The sequence below is a fragment of the Beta vulgaris genome, chromosome 6 (genome assembly GCF_026745355.1).
Source record: "Beta vulgaris subsp. vulgaris cultivar EL10 chromosome 6, EL10.2, whole genome shotgun sequence".
NCBI classification, from domain to species: Eukaryota; Viridiplantae; Streptophyta; class Magnoliopsida; order Caryophyllales; family Amaranthaceae; genus Beta; species Beta vulgaris.
In genome coordinates, this window is record NC_079207.1 from 639026 (window position 1) to 661240 (window position 22215).

At 37.2% G+C, this 22215-nt stretch overlaps 2 protein-coding genes across 3 annotated transcripts; one reads left to right on the forward strand and one right to left on the reverse strand.

Annotated features, from left to right (window-relative positions):
* Nucleotides 1–205: 205 nt before the first annotated feature.
* LOC104884468 (PI-PLC X domain-containing protein At5g67130) lies at nt 206–5258 on the reverse strand. The gene is made up of 9 exons (XM_010669117.4): nt 4958–5258; nt 4725–4847; nt 4343–4480; nt 4148–4246; nt 3752–4055; nt 3280–3503; nt 3103–3189; nt 1025–1469; nt 206–476 (listed from the first exon to the last, which is right to left on the reverse strand). Exons 1-8 carry the CDS (start codon nt 5057–5059, stop codon nt 1281–1283), a joined length of 1266 nt encoding a protein of 421 aa, XP_010667419.1. The 5' UTR covers nt 5060–5258; the 3' UTR covers nt 206–476; nt 1025–1280.
* A 2478-nt stretch (nt 5259–7736) lies between these two features.
* LOC104884469 (hypothetical protein) lies at nt 7737–12778 on the forward strand. Of its 2 annotated transcripts, XM_010669118.4 has the most exons (11): nt 7746–7972; nt 10190–10273; nt 10393–10467; nt 10857–10899; nt 10989–11046; nt 11132–11296; nt 11390–11452; nt 11545–11639; nt 11751–11832; nt 11919–12029; nt 12135–12778. In XM_010669118.4, exons 1-11 carry the CDS (start codon nt 7867–7869, stop codon nt 12273–12275), a joined length of 1023 nt encoding a protein of 340 aa, XP_010667420.1. In that variant the 5' UTR covers nt 7746–7866; the 3' UTR covers nt 12276–12778. The 2 variants fall into 2 exon arrangements, 1 of the variants encoding a protein (XP_010667420.1); XR_008969914.1 differs by lacking the exon at nt 12135–12778 and having other exon boundaries at nt 7737–7972; nt 11545–11675; nt 11919–11972.
* Nucleotides 12779–22215: the final 9437 nt, after the last annotated feature.

Below are 22215 nucleotides of genomic sequence, written 5' to 3' on the forward strand. Positions count from 1 at the left end.
CTAGAAAGAGAAAGTTGAAGCTACAACAAGCAAGGTAATTTAAAGGGTGAAATAAAAAAGTAGTAGCCCCATTTTGCTTTTTAGTGACAAATTTGTAATAAAAATGATCTTTTTTTGCCATTTCAAACTTGGTATCACTTATTATAATATTTCTATATATAAGGAAAGTCGTCACTGAAATGGAGGTTGTATATGTTATGCGGAATTAATATTTAAGAATAGATATGACCCTTAGTTTTATTTTTTCCCTGAAGTTTTTTGTGTAGAACTTTGTAGTCAATATGGAAGGACTTATATGTAGCTTGTTGATTTGAGTAATAGGAATCAACAAGCTAAGCACATTGAAATAATAACTACATTACACACTTAAGGGACTAACATCAGATAATCATACTAATGTGCTTTGGCTTCCAGTTAGGCATTTACCCTACAGATATTTAGGTGCCTTCTCCATCTCTTGAGCCACTCCACAGAAACTGCAATGAAAAGATTAAGAAATTAGGGATGCTATATCATGTTAAATTGTATTTTCAAAGAAGTACTTGTAGTTCAAAACATCTGAAACTTGTAATTCTATATTGGAATATGTATCTCAGAATGCTAAGTAGAACTACTTATATGATAGGAAATGAGTCTATGATGGTGTAATCTTATTATATCACCAAACAGAAGAATAGAGAAAAAGTTACAAAACAAAAGATTAAAGGTTAGTCTTTGAAAAGCTATATTAAAAACAAAAGTTATGGGTATTACTAATAAGTTGAGCAACATACATATAAAGCTAGTGGTCTGACTAAGTCATACAGTTTGTCAGGATTCAGATTTTGGGTAACACCAGTAAGAGGTGGGGAGGAGGATTCCAGCAGGGTTTATAACCTATATGGGCTCGGGCCTGAAAGAGGCAGTCCAAAGAGCGACAGCCCAAAGACTGTAGACCTCTCCAACCCCCTAAAAATAAAAATAGAACATGAACATAAATGTTAAAGAGCAAAAGGCAAACAAGAAGCAGCTTGTGGCACAATACCTGTTTTCTCAATCAATTGTCATTGATGCTCCGCCTTGTCTTCTGTCGGAAATATGTCTCAAGAGCGTAATCTTGAGTGTTATCTTTCTCTAACATTTCACTAAAATATAAGTTGTCCTTGAACTTCCACTTATAAAAGCAACTATTATATTTTTTCTTGATCTAGAATTTTACTCCTAATACTTCAAAATCCTGTTCTAATGAAGCATACATGATACAACTTCATCTGTGCACTATGGCTCTCATGTCACATGCACTATAACCACAGAAAAAGCAACATTAGTAAGTGGAATGAACAAGTTAGTAACATATTAGGGTAAGAGGCAGGTGGAGCAAATCCAGATAACTGTACAGATCCCGAAAAACTTCCACTGAAACTTGGGGTGTTAGGAGCAGCTACAACAGGTGCAGGCACATTTTTACAAACCCCAGGAGGCGAACCTGGCTGCAAAATTGAATTAAAGAAGAATCTGTTAAAAATAATGTAGAAGAAAGAACCAACAGTATGATCCAAGAAACCTTTCATCTTGAAGCCTATCATGAGCAGCAAAGATTTAACTTAGATCTGAGAAGATCAACTGAAGATGCTCATCTTGCAATGTTGTGTTATTTGATTCAATATTGATGCAGTAAATTCCATAATATAATCAATACAGTATTTAGTTCCAATAGTGGGGTGATTAATGCATCATTGCCCATATCCTGCCCCTCCCCTCCACTTAGAACTAGGACATGAAATGTTCTTTATCTCCACCACATAAAGAAAAATCTTGGTTGTGACAGATGCCAAATTCGATTGTTAATTTAAAGGTTCTAAACCAAGTTCAAATAGCACACAAGGGTTAGCAAATGGATACTACATCAACAATTTGCAACTACCATCATGTGACAAAACATCTATGTTTTTCTTTGCTGCCTAATACCTTGTAAATTTGGGCAATAATGTGAATTTTAATCAATCTAATGTTTTTGAGCCCTGAGTCTCGAGCACGCGATTTTACGAAGCCCAAATGCATTGCTAGCAAGGGAGAGGAACTGACAGTCTATAACCTATCTTCAGGCCTGCAAAGGGCGAGGACTATAGCGACTTTTTATGCAGTAAATTTTAGGCCCTAGAAGATAATTATAAGAGAGGCTCCAAAAATCTGCAGGTCAAAATGCATCTGTACCCCACATATTCCCCTCTTTTAGTACTTCAGTTTTCATCTCTTCATATTTTGGGGCATTTCTTATTACCATGCCTAATACAATAACACGTGCCATCAAGGTGCTGCAGCCACAGAAGCAGCTATGACAAAAAAAAACCAATTCCCCTTTAGACAAGAAAACCCTCCTCATATCTTCAAGAAAAACTGAATGGAAAGTGCTACAGTTCTTGTGTTTCAGACAGTGCAATTCGAGATTAAGTCCTAATAAGATGCTTGGCAAATGAAAGAGTAATATACATATTGTATTTCATTGATGAGATGTGTCCTGCAATCCAGCTGCACTCGGAGTGTTTGTGCCAGTATGGTCAAAATGACATTATTAATGCTGGAGAAATTAACTGATTGATTAGTATGTGTTCTCTTCACCAGAACTTATCTGAAGTTCTGAACTGAAGTTACCAGATCTCATCTTCCCTGATTTCACCTAACGTGTACACAATTACACCCGACTGGACCTCACATCCCCTTAATTCTAATGGTTGCAGTCTGCCTGTTGCCCTGTTCTCCCTTTTTGGCTTGTCCCAAAGAGCTTCCACATTCTTTTTACATGATGCCATGAAATACTCATCTTTTCTTTTATACCCTTAATAATTGTGGATACCTACCACATTCACATGTAGATATAAGGGGATAAAGTAGTAATAACTCAATCTCTTCATTTCCAAAGCCACTAGAGGTAAGGGGAGAAGTGTATATTACTTGGATTAAATTCAAAATAAGCATGTTTTGGTCAACTTATGCAAACATTTTGAGACACAGGCAATAGCAAGTATTCCAGATCGGTTGTGATAAGGATAAAGAAGCAGATAGAAAACTTCAAACATAGTTCCAGTCCAGGCATGATGAAGGAGAAACAGGAGATGAACTAACCTGGCAGGCTGTTACTGTGCTACAGCCACACAAAGTCTGTCCATTCATTTTGTCCATTACATCGAAGACGCCTGGTCCATCACTCCTCTGAAATGATAAATATGATTTAGAAATCCAAACATGGTTGATCAATAACTTGACTTCAGAGCTCTCTAGGTGAAATTACAGCATCAATACCATATAAAAGTTCACTGCAACAAAGTTAGGCATCCTATTTCCAGCTGACTTGTAGCAGGTACCAACCATATCAGACAAAGGGGCAGAATTTTCTTTGCAAGCTTCATCCTCGATAGGAAATGTTGGAAAGTAATTCATTAAGAAAAGTGATGCGCCTTTTGAGTTAAGTTTTTTGGATTCCTTTCTGTTTGGACATGAACCTTGTTTCACTCCAGGATCTCCAGCTGGAAACCATCACATGGCAAACAAGAGTTTAAATTTCACCTCTTTTAAGTTTATATGTTACTCGGACTCTTCAAGTTTACTGGTGTTGGGTACTCTGATCCTTGCCTCTTCGACATGGGTATGAACACTTTTTGGAAATTTTCTATAAACATAATTGAGTTGGACACTTGGTCACATACCCGTGTCTGATACAAGGACCTGAGTCTGAGTCACATACAATACATGGATGCTGTTACAAGAAGCTTACGTTGATTTTCAACCATGTATCTCCACTGATAAGCAATCCCTTCTGCTTCCTCTTTTGAAGCATCAGAAGTGAAAACCAGAAGACGATGATTCTGTTGAATCATATCGTTCACAGTGGGCCAATCTTCACCTTTCTTTGGCATCTTGGATATGGGATACCAATACTTTTCCAGCCCGGCATTTGCAAACAACCGAGATAACCCTTTAGGAGAATGAACATAATCCTCTATAATAATGGTCACTATCTCTGAGGGGTTCTCTGTCATATAAGCTTCAATTTCTCTTAGACTGTTGATTGCCGGTCCCTGGATCATTATTACTTAGCACATCACAACTAGTTTTTCTGAAAGAAATTAAACAACATAGCTAAACCAATGCGAGGGGGAAGAAATGTTACAAACGCAGTGATGTTATAACAGCGCCCTTGGAATGAATGACAGAGCCAGATATCATCCTCGAAATCATACATGTCCAGCATAAATCCTCTCACTCCATTCTAAACAACAGCCAAAACAAACCACTAACATAACTCTTCATCAATTCAATACACTATACTATGATCAAATCAAACAAAGGCGAAAGCTTTCCGTACCCTTAGCTGATTGGTCACTGTATCTTCTTGATTGTAGAATGTAATTCGTTGAACACCCGTCAATGGTGGTGAATTTACATTTGAGAAAGCATTATGAGTCACTAGCCATGTGTACTTATTAAAAGGCAACCCACTAACCTGCTCCCACAAACAAAATTACATGACACAAATGATCCAAAACCAAACAACAATTCTTGATAAAACAATGCAGATAATAATCAACTAATTTATAGGGCATTTACCAAAAGCAATGCTTTCATCACATGTCACCAAAAACCCACAAAAACCCATCAATCCTTTTCTTCTTATTTTTTTGAAAATTACCATAATAAGCTTAAATTTACAGAAAATTTCTATTAAATAGAAGAAGAATTACACTTACAATAGAAGTGGGTATGTTAACTTGAGCTCTAGTACAAACAGGTTGCCGTTTATTAGCAGCAGGACAATTACCACAGTACAAACCAGGTGCACAATCATTAGCAGCTGAACATGATTCCAAAAGCTGCAAATTTTAATTCCAAGATTTCAGCTTTAATACTAACACGCAGATCTTAATTCTTAGGTATAATCTAAAGAATAATGCCATAAATTAAACAATAATAAAGAGATTACCTGACAATTACCCCCAGAACAAGCTAAAGAAAGAGTGAAGAAGGAAGAAATTAAAAGTAAGAAAGGGAAATACCCAATTGCAGGTAAATTATACAGCAACATGGGAATTGATAATGTGGGAAGATAGAGATTAGAGAGAGAGAGAGGAGAGAGAAAAAAGAAATGAGAGGTGAAAGTGTGAACCTCTTACTCTCTTAGCCACATAGAGGGGGGGAAAAAAAGAAAGCAAAAGTGGAACGTCTGAAAGACTGAAAGTGGTGTGTTTTTAGTACTGTGGAAGAGAAGGTGCTAGTTTGCTTTTTTTGGATACCTAACGCGGGCTTTTTATGATTGACATTAAAGTATTGAAGTAATCAGTAATCAGTAATCAGTAATCAGTAATCAGTAATCAGTAATCAGTAATCAGTAATCACTCATCATTAATCGCTAATTGCTAATCGCTAATCGCTTTCTTTGTCCGTCTGCACCCATTGCATCTCAAATTCAAGAACATGATTATGATTGTTTTGTGGATTGTTTAATCAAACATCATACTGAAAGTCTAAAACTAATTTTATGATCATGATAATAGCAGATTGTTCGATTATGAATATGTAAGATAGGATGATTTTTACGCGTAAACCAGTAGTAGTATTTATTTTGTTGATGTTTTTGTTTTGTTTTTGAATATGATCAAGTAACCAAGCGTAAATTAGTACTAGTATATAGTTTGTTGCTGTTTTTTTTTCCCTTCGAATATGATCAAACAACCAAGGAGAAACTAGTAGTAGTGTAGTTTAGGACAAATTGACAATAGTGTTTTCAACTTTCAGCGATAATTTTTATAAGGGTTGAGCTATTTATTAATCTGTGTAGGTCTCAATTGTACGAGATCTAAGCTAATTTTAAGGGCTTTAGTGACTTGAAACTGACTTAATAGGTCATAAATTGTAAAATGTGGGTCATACCAGAAGGGTTAATTAAGGGATAGAAGTGGGAATTAGGTGAGATTTAAAAAAACGTCAGTTTTAAGTCAATGAGACTTGCTAAAAGTTAAGATCCCTTAAAGTAGAGATCTACACTGGTTAATCAATAGTACAGATCTTTAAAAAAATATCTTCTTATATTCAGACCTTTATTGTCAAATTTTCCTATTATTCTTGTGTGTGTTTTTTTTTTTTTTTTGGTCTTTAGATGCGATCAAGCAACCAAACATTGCTTTTGATAAACTTTATTTTACATATATACAATGCAACTAAGCTAAATAGTCAGTAGCTGGTTTAGTAAACATCTTTATAAACGACCAGTATTATTTATCAGTTAATTGAAACAAGAAAAACGAATAAATTGTGATCTAATGAATAAACATTTCAAATCTTAAGTTAAAATATATTGGCAGTTTGGGACGTCCTTTAATACATCGTTCTTGATTGTTTTACATAAATATTTACCTAATTAAAAAATACTTTACTATCTTAAAGTGTTTTCAGTTAGTGAAAGTATTGGGTCAGACCGTCTGACCCAATACTTTCCGTCGGACGGGCTGAGCAAGATAATGCCCTCGACCGCCTTCCATCTGCAAATAGCATCAACCGCCTCTTCTCTTTCCCACCTTTTTTCCTCCACGGCCATTCTTACACTCATCGTCTATCTCTTTCTTCAACCTCTTCAATAAATTCATTCTTTTCTCAACTTACTGTTATCATTTTCCCTTTTTTCTCACTTATTTATCGAAAGAGTGAGAGTGAAGACTAAATAACTTTTTTTTTAAAAAAAAAAAACAGAGAAATTTATGTTGCAGAAATTCCAAGGAGAAGAAACTTAGAGACGTAATCCTTGCTTTAACTCGGTGTTGAATCGTTAAATCAAATGAGTTAATCATTTCGATTTCATCTTGAAATTTGTCTTTCCTGTAACGCTATTCATTCATGAGATTTACAATCATAATGTTAGTGGTCTTAGCTTTGAGGCGCTTGAGAGGTTTGTTTATTTTTTGACGTTTTCAGTTGATTATTGTATTCTTTCAGTTGGTGTATAAATTCTTTCAACTTGTGTTGTTTTTCTTTCATTTGGTCTTCTGTGTTCTTTCAGTTGGTGTGTAAATTCTTTCAGCTTGTGTTGTTTTTATTTCATTTTGGTTCTCTATGTTCTTTCAGCTGGTGTGTAAATTCTTTCAGCTTGTGTTGTTTTCTTTCATTTGGTCTTCTGAACAAAAATTGAAACCAATTGAAAAAAATTTGGAACCAACTGAAAGTCGTCCGACCAAATATTATGGCCGGACGCATCTGACCCAATACCTTCTCTTTCAGTTAATTAAATGAATTTATAACTTATTACATATGATTTATACCTATTAAAATTTTTGGCTCTTGTGTTGATGTTACTAGGCCTTATTGTCTTTTAGGATGTTAAATCTTATACTCAGCATATGCCGTGTATCCTATGCACTAGTAGCCTAGCAAGAGCTAGGAGTTACTCCTTGATAGTACCTTCGATCTTTATTAGTTTAACCGTATTTACTTTTGGGATGTCCCTTATAAGTTTACCCATTTCTTTCGTTTCTATTTTTGGAATGGGACCAGTAACTTTCCATCACACATACATCCAACTTTAACATAAAATAATAATTTATCTTTTCTTCTATGTCCCACAACATTAATTCTCCTAAAACTTTATGGAGAAAAAAAACCAGATAAACTAGTAAAGATCGGAGGAAGTATTACATTAGTTAATTATCTTATTTAATAAAGAAATGAATGTTAGAGAGAAAAAAATGGAACTAGAAATCTAGAATTGGTTTATACTTGGGCTAGGCAACCGAAGTGATCCTATGAGTATGACTGTTCTCAACTTCTTTTCGAACTAGGCCCAAACTCTCTCACTCTACGTCTCTCTCCTTGAATTGGTGCTCAAAAAACCGGCGGCGGAAAATGAGAACCGGCGGCTTAATTATCAACTACAGGCGACGGTTCATTTCCACCACTTCGTTTCCTACTCTTTACTTCTTTCGATGCTTTTCTTCCTCATCGTCGTTTGGTAAGTCTCTCTCTTTATATCTCTGAAATGCTGTTTGTTCTGTAATTTTGTTGTTCATGTATTAACATTGATATGCTACACCAAATTTGCAAGGTTTGAGCTTAATTAGTTATATTAATGTGCATTATTCAAAGAAATTACAATAGTATAAGTTGTTTGGGAAATTATGACTTAGATTGAAATGTGAAATATGCATTCCTGTAGACCTGTAGTTTTTATGTGAACATGTTTGATTTAGTTTGTAGCAATTTCAGGGTTAAGTTGATTGCATTGTGAATTTGTGACATATGCAGTGTATGCACTAAGTGGAGTAATATTTCTAAAATGAAAATGAGCCAAGGATTATAGAAGTTGTCAAAGCTTAAAGACCTATTGATGAAGCCTTAAATATAGAGATAAAGCTCGGAACCAATAAAGCTCGAGGATGAAATCTCGAACTGGGATGTCCGATACAAGTAGTCACCTTTTTTAAGAAGGTTAATTAGGGTTTATGATTGAACTTTTCAGGAAACCCTTAATTAATTGAGTGATGGGATGAGTTTAGTAGAGATCCAACAATGTGACCACTATTATGGAACGCAGGGAGTAGAATTGAACTTGAATGGTTGACGGCTAAACATTAACCAATTCTATTAGAAAATTGTACCTGTGTAAGGAGCCTACCATGGAAGAGCTGCCTTACATGTACTAATTTGGGATGTCGAGAAAAAGTTGTCACCTTTTGTATTGCTTGGTGATGGTTTATGATATAACATCCCAAGATACCTTAGTTGAAGTGACGATGGGAAGTGTATGACAATGGCCTAACTATTATGAAAGGTATTTTAGGAAATATTTTTATAATTACGAGGTTTTGAGACAATGTAACCACTGATTCGGGGCGCAAAGAGTAGAAGTGAACCTTAAAGGTTGACATCTTATCACCAACCACCTCTACTAGGGAATAGCACCCATTTAATGAGCCTACCATGGAGAGCTGCCCGAATGTTAGTTGTTTAATATCAACTTTTGCATGACGCCTTCTACAATTCATGTCACCTTCCTTTCCCTTTTGATTTTTCCCTCTTTCTGAAGTTGACACAATGTTCAGAAGATCTCCTCTGGGTTCACATTTTCTATTATAGCTTAAAAGATTCAAAGAGCTATGCATAGTTTACACTTATTCTTATTGTCTTATCAAAAGTTTCTCTTTCATACATCCTTAGTTGGCACCACACTATTAAGGGCTCTACCCAGCAATATTAGTGGCCTTCTCCTTTTTCTTGGGCTTGCATGATAAAGGAAGAAATTTTACCTAATTAGCAACACACAGATTGTCCATATTATCAGAACAAGCAAATCCGACGAGCTTAAGAGGCCATCTTCTGCGTGTTACCTAATGTCAAGCACTTTTAGAGGAATTCCTAATCATCAACAGAGGGGAAGAAACCCCTTGAGTAGAGTTTTTCTAATATGTGATCTTATTCACCACATTTGCCATCAATTCCTTCAAGATCTTTTGTCTTGTTATCCTGAGAACCATCTGCAATTGTACTCTACTCCACTCCCCCTAAATTTCCGAGTTTACCGGGATAAATACATCATCCTTTTTTCTCATACCAATGTTCTCAGACCCTTTACAAATATATGGATAACTACATCATAGCCACTTGAACATGCACTCCAGGCAGCACATTTGACAACCCGGATCTTGAATGTCACTTGGGGTGTACAGAGTTACTACCATTAGATGCCTCTTCCAAGTTATGTAGGTGCTTTAACCTTGGCGTGGCAATTCGTCCATGCCTACTTTAAAAGAAGGTACTTGGCCTGGGGGCTGAGACACCCCAAAATCTACAGGTGAGAGTTGTGAGCCATTTAGGATGGAGTGACTATATATCTCTTGGTGAGGCACCAATGACAACCTTTTCATCTTTTGTTTAGAATTGATAGCTTATTAACATGGCCACTGACACTAATTCCCGGGTTTGTTTAGCCGCGGGCCATTGAAATTTTTGTTGCAAATATGAACTGATGTGCCTGACTCTTGCAGACAACCTATATTTTCTACAGAGACTACATTATCATATGATTGTTCATCATGGTCATGCTCTTCTTTGTTTGACTGTGAAACTATGTACTAACTCAGTGACTTGCAGTAGCATACAAAAGAGAGGTGCATCTTTGTAATGTGAGTTCCATGTATAGTACTTAAGTCTGATATTTTCTGATGTACAGAACACATAGCATTTATCAAAGATGTAGCTGCAACATGTATTCCTGAGCGTTTGCCCAGTCTGCTGAATTTGCTTCAGAAAAGAGGTAGCAGGTTCTGTGCTTTGAAAACTTCGGGTTTTTAGATATAGCTGTACTCTTAGAAATGTTTCTTTTTAATCATTGCTGTTCATCTAAATCATCTTATTCAAACTGCATGACCATAGGAGATTCTATGATTTCTCCTGGAGATAAGCATGGGCTTTTCCCCCTTGCCATACCTTTGTCAAGAAACAGCTCAGGTATAGTGGTTTTTATTAAGAATTCGATATTGGGAGGAAAACATTTTTCTGGAAAAGTCATATCCCATTTTCCTTTGCTTGGTTTATAAGGGCGGAGAATAGTTTTTCTATGGGTGGAAAATAGTTCTTTTAAAAATGGAAAATCATTACCTTTCTAAAGGAAGGAATGACACATTTTCTTCCCTATTCCTTATTCTCTTCTCCCATCATCATCTCTCCCCCCCCCCTCCCTTATTTTCTTTTCTCTTTAACTATTTTTTAAGGAACCAAACGAAGAAAACTATTTCAATTGTGTCTGGAAAATGTTTCCGCGAACAATATATAGCCTTTGGTCAATTTCCATGGAACCTGAACTGATTGCCTTGCTCAAAATGTGTTTTTGTTGTTAGGTATTGTGATTGCTCTATTACGGTGGCCAACAGCACCATCTGGGTAAAATTTCTTCAGTCTCTTTCTATCTGCCTTTATTTGTTCCTTGCCTTTCATGCGGTTTTGTGTGCTTATATATTCTATGCTTCTAGGATAGACATGCCGATTGTGCAAGTCCATAAGCATGGGGTGTTTCCGTTAGCCAAGAATGTAAGTGGATAGAGCATGATATTGTTCCAATGACAGCTAAAATTTGTTTATACCACCTCAAATTGTTACGCATTTGTTAACTCAGGTTGACCAGTATATCCATAGAATGTTGGTTGAAGAAGAGGCCAACAGCCCAAAGGACAGAAAGAGAGAGCTACTTCATGTTTCGGCTAATGCTATAGAACTGTACCAAGAAGGGAGCTTCGCAGAATCAAAATTGCCAAACTTAGATACCTACCTTCTGAGAAAGGTAATCCAATAATCTTTCTAATGTAAAGATTTTAGTTCTATTTTTTATATAAAATCCTTAATTGACTTCCTGGTTTGAAGCATTTGTCCTTAGGTTGGTGTGTTTCCCGATGTTTTAGAACGCAAGATTAACAAGCACCTTGAGAAAGGAAACCAAGTAAGATTGTTAACTTTGTTTTGCAATGTAAATATAGTTCCCTTAGGTGGACCTCTTTCAAAATAAAAGTTTCTCATGCATGCTTGTGCAAGGTTTCAGCATTAGTAACCGGGGAGTTCTATGCAAAGAAGCAACACTTTCCTGGCTTTGGACGGCCTTCTGCGTTTAATGCACAGATATTACTGAAGTTTGTCTTATTTTCCTTAAACTTCGGTGCTTAAAAGTAAATCATGAATGCCTTGCTATTTTTCTTCCAGTATTATTTCCTGGGGTAATTAGTTCATATAATATGCTACAGGATTGGGCGTGACTTAGAAGCTCAAGGTGCAGCAAGGGGAGCGCTGAAATCACCGTGGTGGACCTTGGGATTCCAATACCAGGTATGCAATTTGTTCCACTTTGCATGGTTGTTGCCCCCTCCCCGTAAAAAATGATAGATCATGATTTACAAGTCTAATTTTTCCAGGAAGTTGCTGAAATAGCAAATTGGAAAGACGAGCAAATTTGTTATGTTAAGAAAAAATTGACAGAAGAAGGAAAGCAAGAGGATCTGAAGAACGGAAAGGAGCTTGCTCAGGTATCTTAACTTGCTTCTACTCTCTCTGTCGTTTGAAAGATAAATTATGTGCATTTGGATTTGAGTCCCACTTCCAGTGGAGAAATTTGAATATACTTCCTTCAGCTTGCATTGGATCAAGCTGCATTTTTGCTAGATTTGGCTTCTGTAGAGGGTAATTGGGATGACTTTGTGGACCGCATTGGTGAATGCTACAAAGAAGCTAGTCTCCATGGTATGGCTAGATTTATAGCATATAAAGGCTAACTTGGAAGGTATGAAGCATGAAACTTTGGGGTTACCCTGTTTTCCAAAGTGTTTATGTTCTCCGTTCTCGAAACTTCAGCTGTTTCCATGATGATGAAGCCTCAAATGCAAAAATGGTTGGAAACGTAGGGCACGTTCCTCCATTTTCAAAACGTTTCTATTTCTAAACACCAATCATTTCCGTGCTCCATCTTGGAAGGGTTGATTTTGGAGATCAAATTTAGTATCTGAGATGCTTGCAGTTTCTAAAAGAGTGCAACATTTGCTTCTTTTTTTTTTTTTTTTTTTTTTATGGAAATTGCTACAGATTTACTTCAATAAGTTTGCAGTATCAGCAACTCATGTACGCTCATATTTTAGACTTTCGTTTGACACGATATAATTTGTCTGCTAGTGATAGAGATGCTTGGTAGTTGGTTCACTCGTGCAAAACTGTAATGAGTAATCCACTGCACTATATACAAGTATAACAAACTAATAGAAGTATCTTCTTATTTCTTCTATTCTACCTCTCTATATAAAAAAGCCTTGTAGGATTCTAAGTAATTTTCAAATATGACAAGTATACCCTTAGGCCTTAGTAGTAGGTTTTACTATTGAGTTAAACCTACCATTTACTCAAACAACCTTCCTTAGATGGGTTATGGTAGCTAAATATATATGCATGAATATGTCTTACTAATTGACACTTTCCCATGTTGTATTGTCATAACGTGAGGTTTGTCATATCGAATTACTCCCTCCATCCTCTATTAGTTTACCCCTTTTTTTTGCACAGAGTTTTAGGAGAAATAATGTTGTGGGTCATAGAAAAAAAGATAAACTATTGTTTTATATTAAAGTTGAATGTATGTGTGATGAAAACTTTGTAGTCCCATTTCAAAAATAGCAAAAAAAAGAAAGGGGTAAATTAATAAAAGACACCCTTAAAAGAAATACGGGTAAACTAATAGAGGACAGAGGGAGTATATGTTATGTTCCTTAGTCGTAGGTGCACTATTGTTTTAGGCAGTTCTACAATAAAGGTCATCATAAAAAATGAGTTAGTTAAAATTTGAAATTTCTCATAGTAGCCATAATGTTTTTTTTTTCTTTAATTGTTTTCTTTTTGAAGATTCACGGAAGCACTACATTAAAATGATGGAAATGTAGAAATATAATAAGAGAAAGATCTCCTTAAAGATATAATGGTAGCAAATCAAATGTGGTTTATTTATTAATTAGTTGTTAATATACTGTAAATATAAATAAAAGACAAACAGTTAGAACTGAGGGATTATAATGTAAATTTTAATTAATATTTTCTACCGGATTAGGGTACTTTTAACACAATGAGAAGAGCCTGTGCTGATCTTTACACTAGTATTTAAAATAGTCATTTAACTCCCCTCAAAAAAAAAAAATAGTGATTTAACTTTGGCAATTCATTTTATTTTAAATTTTTGATAGGAAAGATCGCTTCCTTTCTGTACATTTCCTCTACTTTCTTTTTTAAAAGTACACTTTAGTGCTTGTATAAAATGAAATTAGCTAGAAAAATAAAATTCATTTGTAAGTCAAATGAGTATAAAATATAAACTTTTTACTTGTAAAGTTACTACTTGCTTCGTTTTAATTTAGTTGTGACACTTTCTATTTTAGAAACATCAATTTAGTTGTAATACTTTCATTTATGGTAATATCTTATCTCTATCTCTCTCCCATCACATGGGATCCTTTTACTTACTTTCTCTATCTCTCTCCTCTTTAAAAATTGCCTAGAAGTTCATGATCTTAAAAATATCACAACTAAATTGAAATGGATGAAGTAAAATAATCGTGGTGGGCTGTGGCCTCCAGGTCTGTCAAGTCGGATTTGAGTCGTATTAATTTGGATTTTTGCTGGGTTTGAGTTATCTTACTTTAATTTGGGATCCTTTTTGGTCCCGATGTTCAAGACACAGAGACTTCCGATTCTGGTCGACTACACAAGCTAATGGATTTTAAGATACAAGTGCTTACCTTTTATTCTTGAGTTTTTTCTTCCCTCGATAATGCTAATATAAGAAAAAATTCTCACTTTGCATCAGTTTGGAAAAATATTTCCCTAGGTGTCATCCGCTTCAGATGCCGCACACGCTGGAGCTGGGCAAGCGGATCGGAGAGCCACACCACAGTTTTTTCTACTCTGTCACATCTTTAGACCTAGTTTTAAAAGGGTTTTCTTTTAATTAAAAAATTGTTGATAATTAAGATGCTAACTGTTAAGATCTGGGTTGATAACGGTTGAGGATACATATCGATAGAAGAGATAACTTCTAAAAAGGAGTATTGTATGTCTATTAGGAATCTTTTTTCTTGTAGAATTCCTAAAATAGTTTGTACAATATAGAGTCTTTGAGCCTCAATATGATTTTCCATGGTATCGGAGCCAAAAGACTAAGGGGGCGTTTGGTTATAAGAGGGGAAAGGGAAAGGAATCAAGTATGGGTTAGGAGGGGAAAAGAATAAAAACCCCTCAATTAAAACACATGTTTGGTAGTAAAAACAAGGGAAAAGGGTTTTAAAAAAAACCCCTCCCCTCTCTTCTTGTTTTGGCGACCAACTCTCTTCTCCGATGGCAGCCAACTCTCGCCGGCTACTCTTTGTGTCGCCTCCCTCTCTCTCTCTCTCTCTCTCTCCGGCAATGAAACAGATCTATGGTGCAGTTTGGGGTTATTTTTCGTGGGTCTGGGTGGGTCATTGATGGGTTGGGGTGGGTTGTCGAATGGCTGGGGTGGGACATCGGCGGTCTGGGGTGCTTTTCTTGTGGGAAGGGGTTGGTTCCAGGAGGTTTTGGGTGGTTTTTCATGGGTTGTGGGTTGTTTTGGGGGGAGGGGCTAGGTGGTTGTGGTGGCTAGTTTGGGCAAAGTCTGGTGGTTTTATGGGTGTTGTGGCAGTGGTTATGGTGGGTGCGGTGGTGATGGTGGGGGTAGGGTTGGGTTGACAGAGGTGGGGTGGCGTTATAGAAGTGGGGTGGTGGAGGTGGTTGTTGATAGGGTTGGGTGGTCAAAGGCGATGGTCAAGGGTTTGCCATTCCCTCATATCTAAGTGGAGGGGATAGTGGGGAATCAAAATAGAGGGATTTGGGGTAATGGAGGGGAAAAGAGGGGAAACATAACCCCCAATCCAAACAAAATTTAAGAGAATGGAAACAACTAATTCCCTTTCCCTTTCCTGTAACCCCCTAACCAAACGCCCCCTAATTCCTTTCTCTCTCACATCATTTCCCTGCTTGTCGTGTGCAACAGGCGTAGTTTTATCTGGCTGCCAGTTTCTTTGGTTCTTGGCTGTCGTTTGTTTTCTCCATAGCATGTCATGATGTTCCATCACCCTCCCCCCCCCAACGAACCAACATATATATATTGTAGGACTTTAGATGCTCAATGCGGAAAACGAGTATCATATACCAAACATCTGACCCCAAGAACTTTGCATAAATTAACATGAATTTAATAAGATTATAGAATTATATCTCTTGATGCACGAATTCTTCTTACACTTCTAATGGAGATCTGTTAGAACACCAAACATCGTTCCTATAAAGTTGGTCCGAGAACAACCCTTGGATCACCATGTATCCTAGTAGGGAAGAGAGAAAATTCTCTTGCTTTTGGTGTGTATGGTGGTCGAATGGGAGGGAGGAAGAACAAAGAGAAAAATCAGAAATTTTCCTCTAAAATGATGTAATAGTTGTTATCCTTTGTAACCCCTATACCTCTATATAACGTGCTTACAAAGAGGTATTGTAGGATGTGTTCCATCCTCTCTAGAAATTAAGACTGCCCTTCTAAGTATGAAACCCCTTAAGGCCCCTGGCCCGGATGGTTTTCACCCAATTTTCTTTCAAAAATCATGGGATATTGTAGGAAATGATGTGTGCAGAGATATTAAAGAGTGGTTTAGGCAGAGTCGGGTTCCGGAAGATCTTTGTCAGGCGTTGATATGCCTTATCCCCAAACAGAATTCCCCGGATACTGTCAAACAGTTCCGGCCTATAAGCCTGTGCAATACTCTGTATAAGCTGGTTACAAAGATTCTGGTCAACCGACTCAAACCCTTGATTCCATCCTGGATTTCTCATAATCAGAATAGTTTCATTAAGGGTAGGGGTCCCGACGTTAATCTTGTGGTAGCCTCTGAAGTTTTACATTCCATGAATAAAAAGAAAGGCAAATGGGGTTGGTTCGCGCTAAAAATCGACCTAGAAAAGGCTTATGATCGTGTTGAGTGGGCCTTCGTTAGGGAGTGTCTCATGAACCTTCGGCTAGACCTTCCTGCTATTGACCTAATTATGAGTTGCATCTCTAATGCCTCTTCTCGTGTCTTAATAAATGGGCGTAAATCAGAGGAGTTCAAACATTCCAGAGGTCTTAGGCAGGGGGACCCCATGTCACCTTATCTGTTTAATATATGTCTTGAAGCGTTGACGGGTAGAATTAATGAAAGTTGCATGATCAAAGACTGGACACCCTTTTGGGTTGGGAGGGGCCGTGTTCCTATTTCCCATCTCCTCTTTGCAGATGACCTCTCCTTTTTGGGCGGGTGGACGAGGACACTGCATTTGCGGTTCGCACAGTTCTGGAAAGGTTCTGTGAGGACTCGGGTGAAAAAATCAATGAGGCCAAAAGCAAGCTCATTTTCTCCCCTAACACTTCCAGTGAGCACAAGAGACTCTTCATAGAGACTCTTAACATAGAGGAATCAAAGGATTTGGGTGTTTACCTGGGGCTTCCAATCTCTCACAAACGCCCATCCCGTAACCAGGTCCAATTCATTGTAGATAAGGTCAGGAACAGACTAGCAAATTGGAAAACAAAATTTCTATCGAGAGCAGGTAGGATGACCCTCATTTCCTCTACCTTGTCAACCATCCCGGCTTACTACATGCAGGCCGCGTCCCTTCCGTCTAGTACCTTGCAGGACCTGGATTCTATTTGTAATAATTTCCTTTGGGGCGAGGAGGGGGGAAAAAAGAAGATTCACCTAGTAAGTAAGGAAACTACCTTTTTGCCAAAAAACCAAGGGGGTCTGGGTATCACATGTCAAAAACTCATGAATAGAGCATACATGGCGAAACTAGGGTGGAAATTAGCGCAGGGACAACCTAGTCTGGCCCAGAGGGGCATTAGAGCAAAATATATGCACAAAGATCGAGTGACAAAATTCAAAAATGGGTCTGTCGTGTGGAAAGGTATTGGCCAAGGATGGGACCTCCTTAGGGACAATAGCTCTTGGAACCTTGGGGACGGTATGAGTATTGACTTCTGGCATGATGATTGGCTCTCAATTGGTCCCTTGCGTGCGAGGGTCCAGGGCCCCCTTACTCCACAAGAAGATAATAGAAAAGTCCATACTGTTATTAATAGTGGCCAGTGGGACCTCTCCTCCCTCTCCCTCCTGCTCCCAACGTGTCTCAAAAATCGGATTCTCACCACAATTCCTCCGGGCCAGGATGCACCCGCCGATCTCCTCGTACCAAACTTTGTTAACCATAAAGGTTTCATGCTTCAGAAGGCCTATAGGGCCCAACTAACTCACCTCCCCTCGCACCCAGATCTATCGTGGATTTGGAAGGGATGTTGTGAACCAAAAGTTAGATTCTTTATGTGGCTTCTTTGGCTTGATCGCATCCCCCACATGCATCTCCTGTCAATTAGAGGCATGACCCATGACTCCACCTGTCCTAGATGTCAGACCCACCCTGAAAATAGTGAGCATATTATACGGGAGTGTACGAAAAGTAGCGAGGTTTGGGGTTGGCCGGGGATGCCTGCTCAAAATCACAGGGACTTTAGGTGCTGGATTAAGGAAAATATGCAATCTAACAAAACATTCTGGGACCTACCCTGGGGTCCATCTTCCCCTATATGTGTCATGAAATATGGAAGGATAGAAATGCTTGTGTTTTTAAAAACCAAAACCCTTCGTCCTTTCGAATTGTGTGCTTTAGGGCCAGGGATAAGGTGAAGGATTACCTAGCTGCCACAGGTTCAACTACTCTATTTAGGAATCCACTCTTTTTTGACCACTTGAAAGAGTTCTTGATGATTCATGTTGACGCATCTTTTGTTGGGAATATGGAAGTTGCTGGGATTGGGGGGTTATTCGTAGTGGAGATGGTCATTGGGTTTGGGGGTTGGAAAGAAGACATATGCTAACAATTCTCTTGCAGCGGAAATTCTAGCAATTCTTGAGGCTCTCGTTCTCATTGACAAATACAAGCTCCCGAAGGCCATTATATATTCTGATTGTAATGACGCGATCAACCTTCTCACAGGGGGTCAGTCTGACCTATATTCAAACTTGACTAATATGTGCAGGCAGTGGATCACTAAACGACCGGATCTCCAGATTAAGTATTGTAGCAGGAAGCACAACAATGTGGCGGATCTTCTGGCCAAGGAGTGTAGGAACATGGCTGGTGATAGTATTGTAACTAGGATTTTCCCCAATCCCCCTAGCTACTGTTTGGAACATTTACTTTCGGACTGTAATATTTTCAACTTTATTAGTTAATGAATGAAAGCCATGTTTACCAAAAAAAAAAATGTACACATTCTCCCCATTGCTAAATTTCTTTCTCAGTTGCTTCTATCTTGCAACATTGCTCCCCATTGTCCATGCATGAATTCTCTTCAGTAATTATTCCCACTTTCTCTTTCTCTCTCCAATGATTAAACAATCACACTTTAATGAAAACACCCTTTTTAATTGTTTTTACCTTTTCTTTTTATCTTTCTTCTATTATATACCTTAGTTAATATCTTACAAGAAATACTTCATATATTTTTTAATATATAAATAACTTTTTAATATAAAATACAACATAATTTGTTTTTACTCTTATTTGGGGTTATAAACGAATTGGATTGGGTTAGTCCCAAAACTGCCGGGTGCTTTACGTTAGGATAAATCAATAGTCAGAAAATTTCCTATCATAAATCTTTTTTATTCGAAAATGGAGCATTGGATTGTAGGGCGATGCGCCGATGCCAATACGATTTTTGGCGTTTAAAATATTACCTCGCAGGCTCGCACAAATTATGTCGGCATGGCTACAGAGTCTACAAATGTGGAACCTCCTGAAAATTGTTTGATTGTAACGCATCTTTCATGAAAGCATAGATCCTCATAAATTTTGTTGAACTTTAATGTCAAGTCACGACCACGACACCACGAGGTGTCTAGGTCATTATTGCACCAAAACAAAAACTTACCAAATTGTCAAGACTTGACCTATTTGTATGGAAGCAAACACTTTACTCAAGTTGGGTTGCTAGTTTAATCAGAATTAATTTCCCCAATCAACGTCCATATAAAGGCATTTAAGATGGGACATGTGATGTTGGAAATTTGGAATATAATTAAGCGATAGCCAATGGAGTGAGTGAGCGGGGTATCTATATTCGATATCATAGGTAGGGCTGGCAATGATGCGAGTCGAGCTCGAGTTTGACTAAACTCGACTCAAACTCGAAAACTCATACTCAAACTCGACTCGACTCGAAAACTCGCGAGCTTCAAATTTTCAAGCTCGAACTCGAACTCGAAACCTAAACTCGAACTCGAACTCGAGCTCGAGCTCGAACTCGTTTGGAGCTCGAACTCGAACTCGTTTCAAGCTCGAACTCGAACTCGTTTCACGCTCGAACTCGAACTCGTTTCAAGCTCGAACTCGAACTCGTTTCAAACTTTTTGGTCATTTGATATAGTTCTATTTTTTATAGAAGAAATTCTTTACTTTGCTCTTTGGTCATTTTATACACTTTTTTTTTCATTTTTTTTAAAAAGAAAAGTACAAGTATTTTTATAGGAAAAATAAAGTTAAAATTTCTTAAAAAAAAGTAAAAGTATATATATAAAAAATTTAATCGAGTATCTCACGAGTTTCTCGAGTCGAGTATTGAGTTGCCCGACTCGACTCGTGAACCTGTCGAGTCGAGTTCGAGCTCGAATTGAGCTCACTCGAGTCGAGCTTTGACCGAGCTTTGACCGAGCTTAGTTCGAGTAGCTCATGAGCTGTCTCAACTCATTGCCAGCCCTAATCATAGGAGGAGAGTTAAATAAAGAAGTTGCTCAGTTTATTTTTTAGGTCCTCTTTTTCTGAATTGAACTAAGTGAACTAAATTAAAATGAGATAAATTGAATTAAATTAATAATGTGAGAGGAAAATAATTGAATTGAACGAGAAGATTGAACGACCTAAACTGAAATTGAGCCAAAAAAATAGAAGCTTAGATCTCCTTAAAAAAAGTTAACCTCCTAGCAGATTTATGAAGTAAATAATGTTTTACATACAAGTCTCTTAGATTCTTGTATCTTTGTTTGCCGTTTGATGAGCTTGAGCCATTTAGTGAATGAATCCCCAACCAACTATGGACATGTTTTGGAGTAGCGCGCTTCTCCATTACTCGATAGAGAAATTCCTCACACATAATTAAGGGAGTCATTGAAAGGTGACTAAAACACCAGGACGACTACCACCGCGTTTCCCGGTCCTTTTCTTTTAGTGCTTCGACCCAAAGCGATAGCTTCTAGAGTTCTACCTAGTTCAGTGGATAATCAGTATTATTCTTAGCACATACATTATTTAATATATTAAAGTTTTAAGCTTTTGCTTACCCAATTTACTAAATGTAGATCTGGCCACGCACCACTGTCTCTAAATGTATTGTCATATACTCATAAGTCATATCCCTATCATTATCTTGAAGACTTCCTAGATGTGAAGGTGATATGTTAAAAATATACGTTGAAACTAATTCAACAAGATCAGCATAGTAGTATTTGTCTTTCTTATACCTTATATATGTGAAAACTTACGATCAAAAGTAGTATTTTTTTTTATTGGTAAGAAGAAGTGTCTTGTTGGATTAGAAACTCGCACAAGTTAGTGTGATCAACCCAGCTATACAGTCAAGTCCATTTAGAAGTGGTTGGGGGGGGGGAGGTAAGATAATCCCACCCTCAAACTAGTTATAGTGGAGGGTTTGATTCCACAACCTTGAGAATGTGAAATTCCACTTGACCAAGTACTACTTGGTGGTCAAAAGTAGTATATAAATGATGCAAAAGTTAAGTCTTACAACTATAATATATTACCACTGTTTCTAAGTTGTAAAAATACCTTTTTGTACAAATATTAAGGAAAGAGGAGAAATAGTAAAATTTGACCCAATTGTCTGTACTTTTCGCATGTGGGGATGGGTAAAGTGAGGATAAAATCGTCAAATTATCCCAAAACTTTTACTAAAAATGAAATATTGCATGTAAATAAAAGCACCTAAAAATGAAAATTATTGCAACTAAAAGTACAGAAAAAGTACTTCATATTATTGCTTCCGTTGTTTCTTTTTAATTTACTCACTTCACCTTGGGGAAGGCAATGATGAGGTACATAACTACATAAGTATGAGAGAGAAACTGAAAAGGTGGAGAAAGAAATTGAAAAGTGGATTGAATATTAAAAAGTTGATGACATCGATTGAAAAAGAGGAGAAAGTAGAAGAGATATGTTACCAAGAATATAAAAGCACGCAACAATGTGTATATTAAAGGAAAGTGTATAGATTAAAAAAATGGAAGAAAAAGAAAAATGTCTAGATTAAAAAAAAAGTAGAGTGTTGGATTACTTTCCTACCCCTTTATCACCAAAATTTGGTATTTGCTAACTGTGCAAATCTAGTAGTATACAAGTATAGTTGGTCTTCTAGAGATATTTAATTTTAAACGAAAATTTGTCAGGATAAACCTTACAAAATGTCCACTTTACGAAAAAACAAACTTATAAAGTTTTTTCTTGTGACTTACGATCTTTAACTTTATTTTTTTTGCCGAATAAAACCTCGAGCTTCTTTTCCGGTATTGACCCATCTTGTTCCTCTCCCCCCCCCCTATTTACACTCTTATTTCTTTCTAG

Coding starts and splice junctions, on each gene's coding strand:
- LOC104884468 (XM_010669117.4), bottom strand. CDS start 5,059: ATGTTGCTGTATAATTTACCTGCAATTGGGTATTTCCCTTTCTTACTT. Junction 3,190..3,279: donor TTGCAGTGAACTTTTATATG/GTATTGATGCTG, acceptor TTATCATTTCAG/AGGAGTGATGGACCAGGCGT. Junction 1,470..3,102: donor GCACAGTAACAGCCTGCCAG/GTTAGTTCATCT, acceptor TCAATTTTGCAG/CCAGGTTCGCCTCCTGGGGT.
- LOC104884469 (XM_010669118.4), top strand. CDS start 7,867: ATGAGAACCGGCGGCTTAATTATCAACTACAGGCGACGGTTCATTTCC. Junction 10,274..10,392: donor GAATTTGCTTCAGAAAAGAG/GTAGCAGGTTCT, acceptor GCATGACCATAG/GAGATTCTATGATTTCTCCT. Junction 12,030..12,134: donor ACGGAAAGGAGCTTGCTCAG/GTATCTTAACTT, acceptor TACTTCCTTCAG/CTTGCATTGGATCAAGCTGC.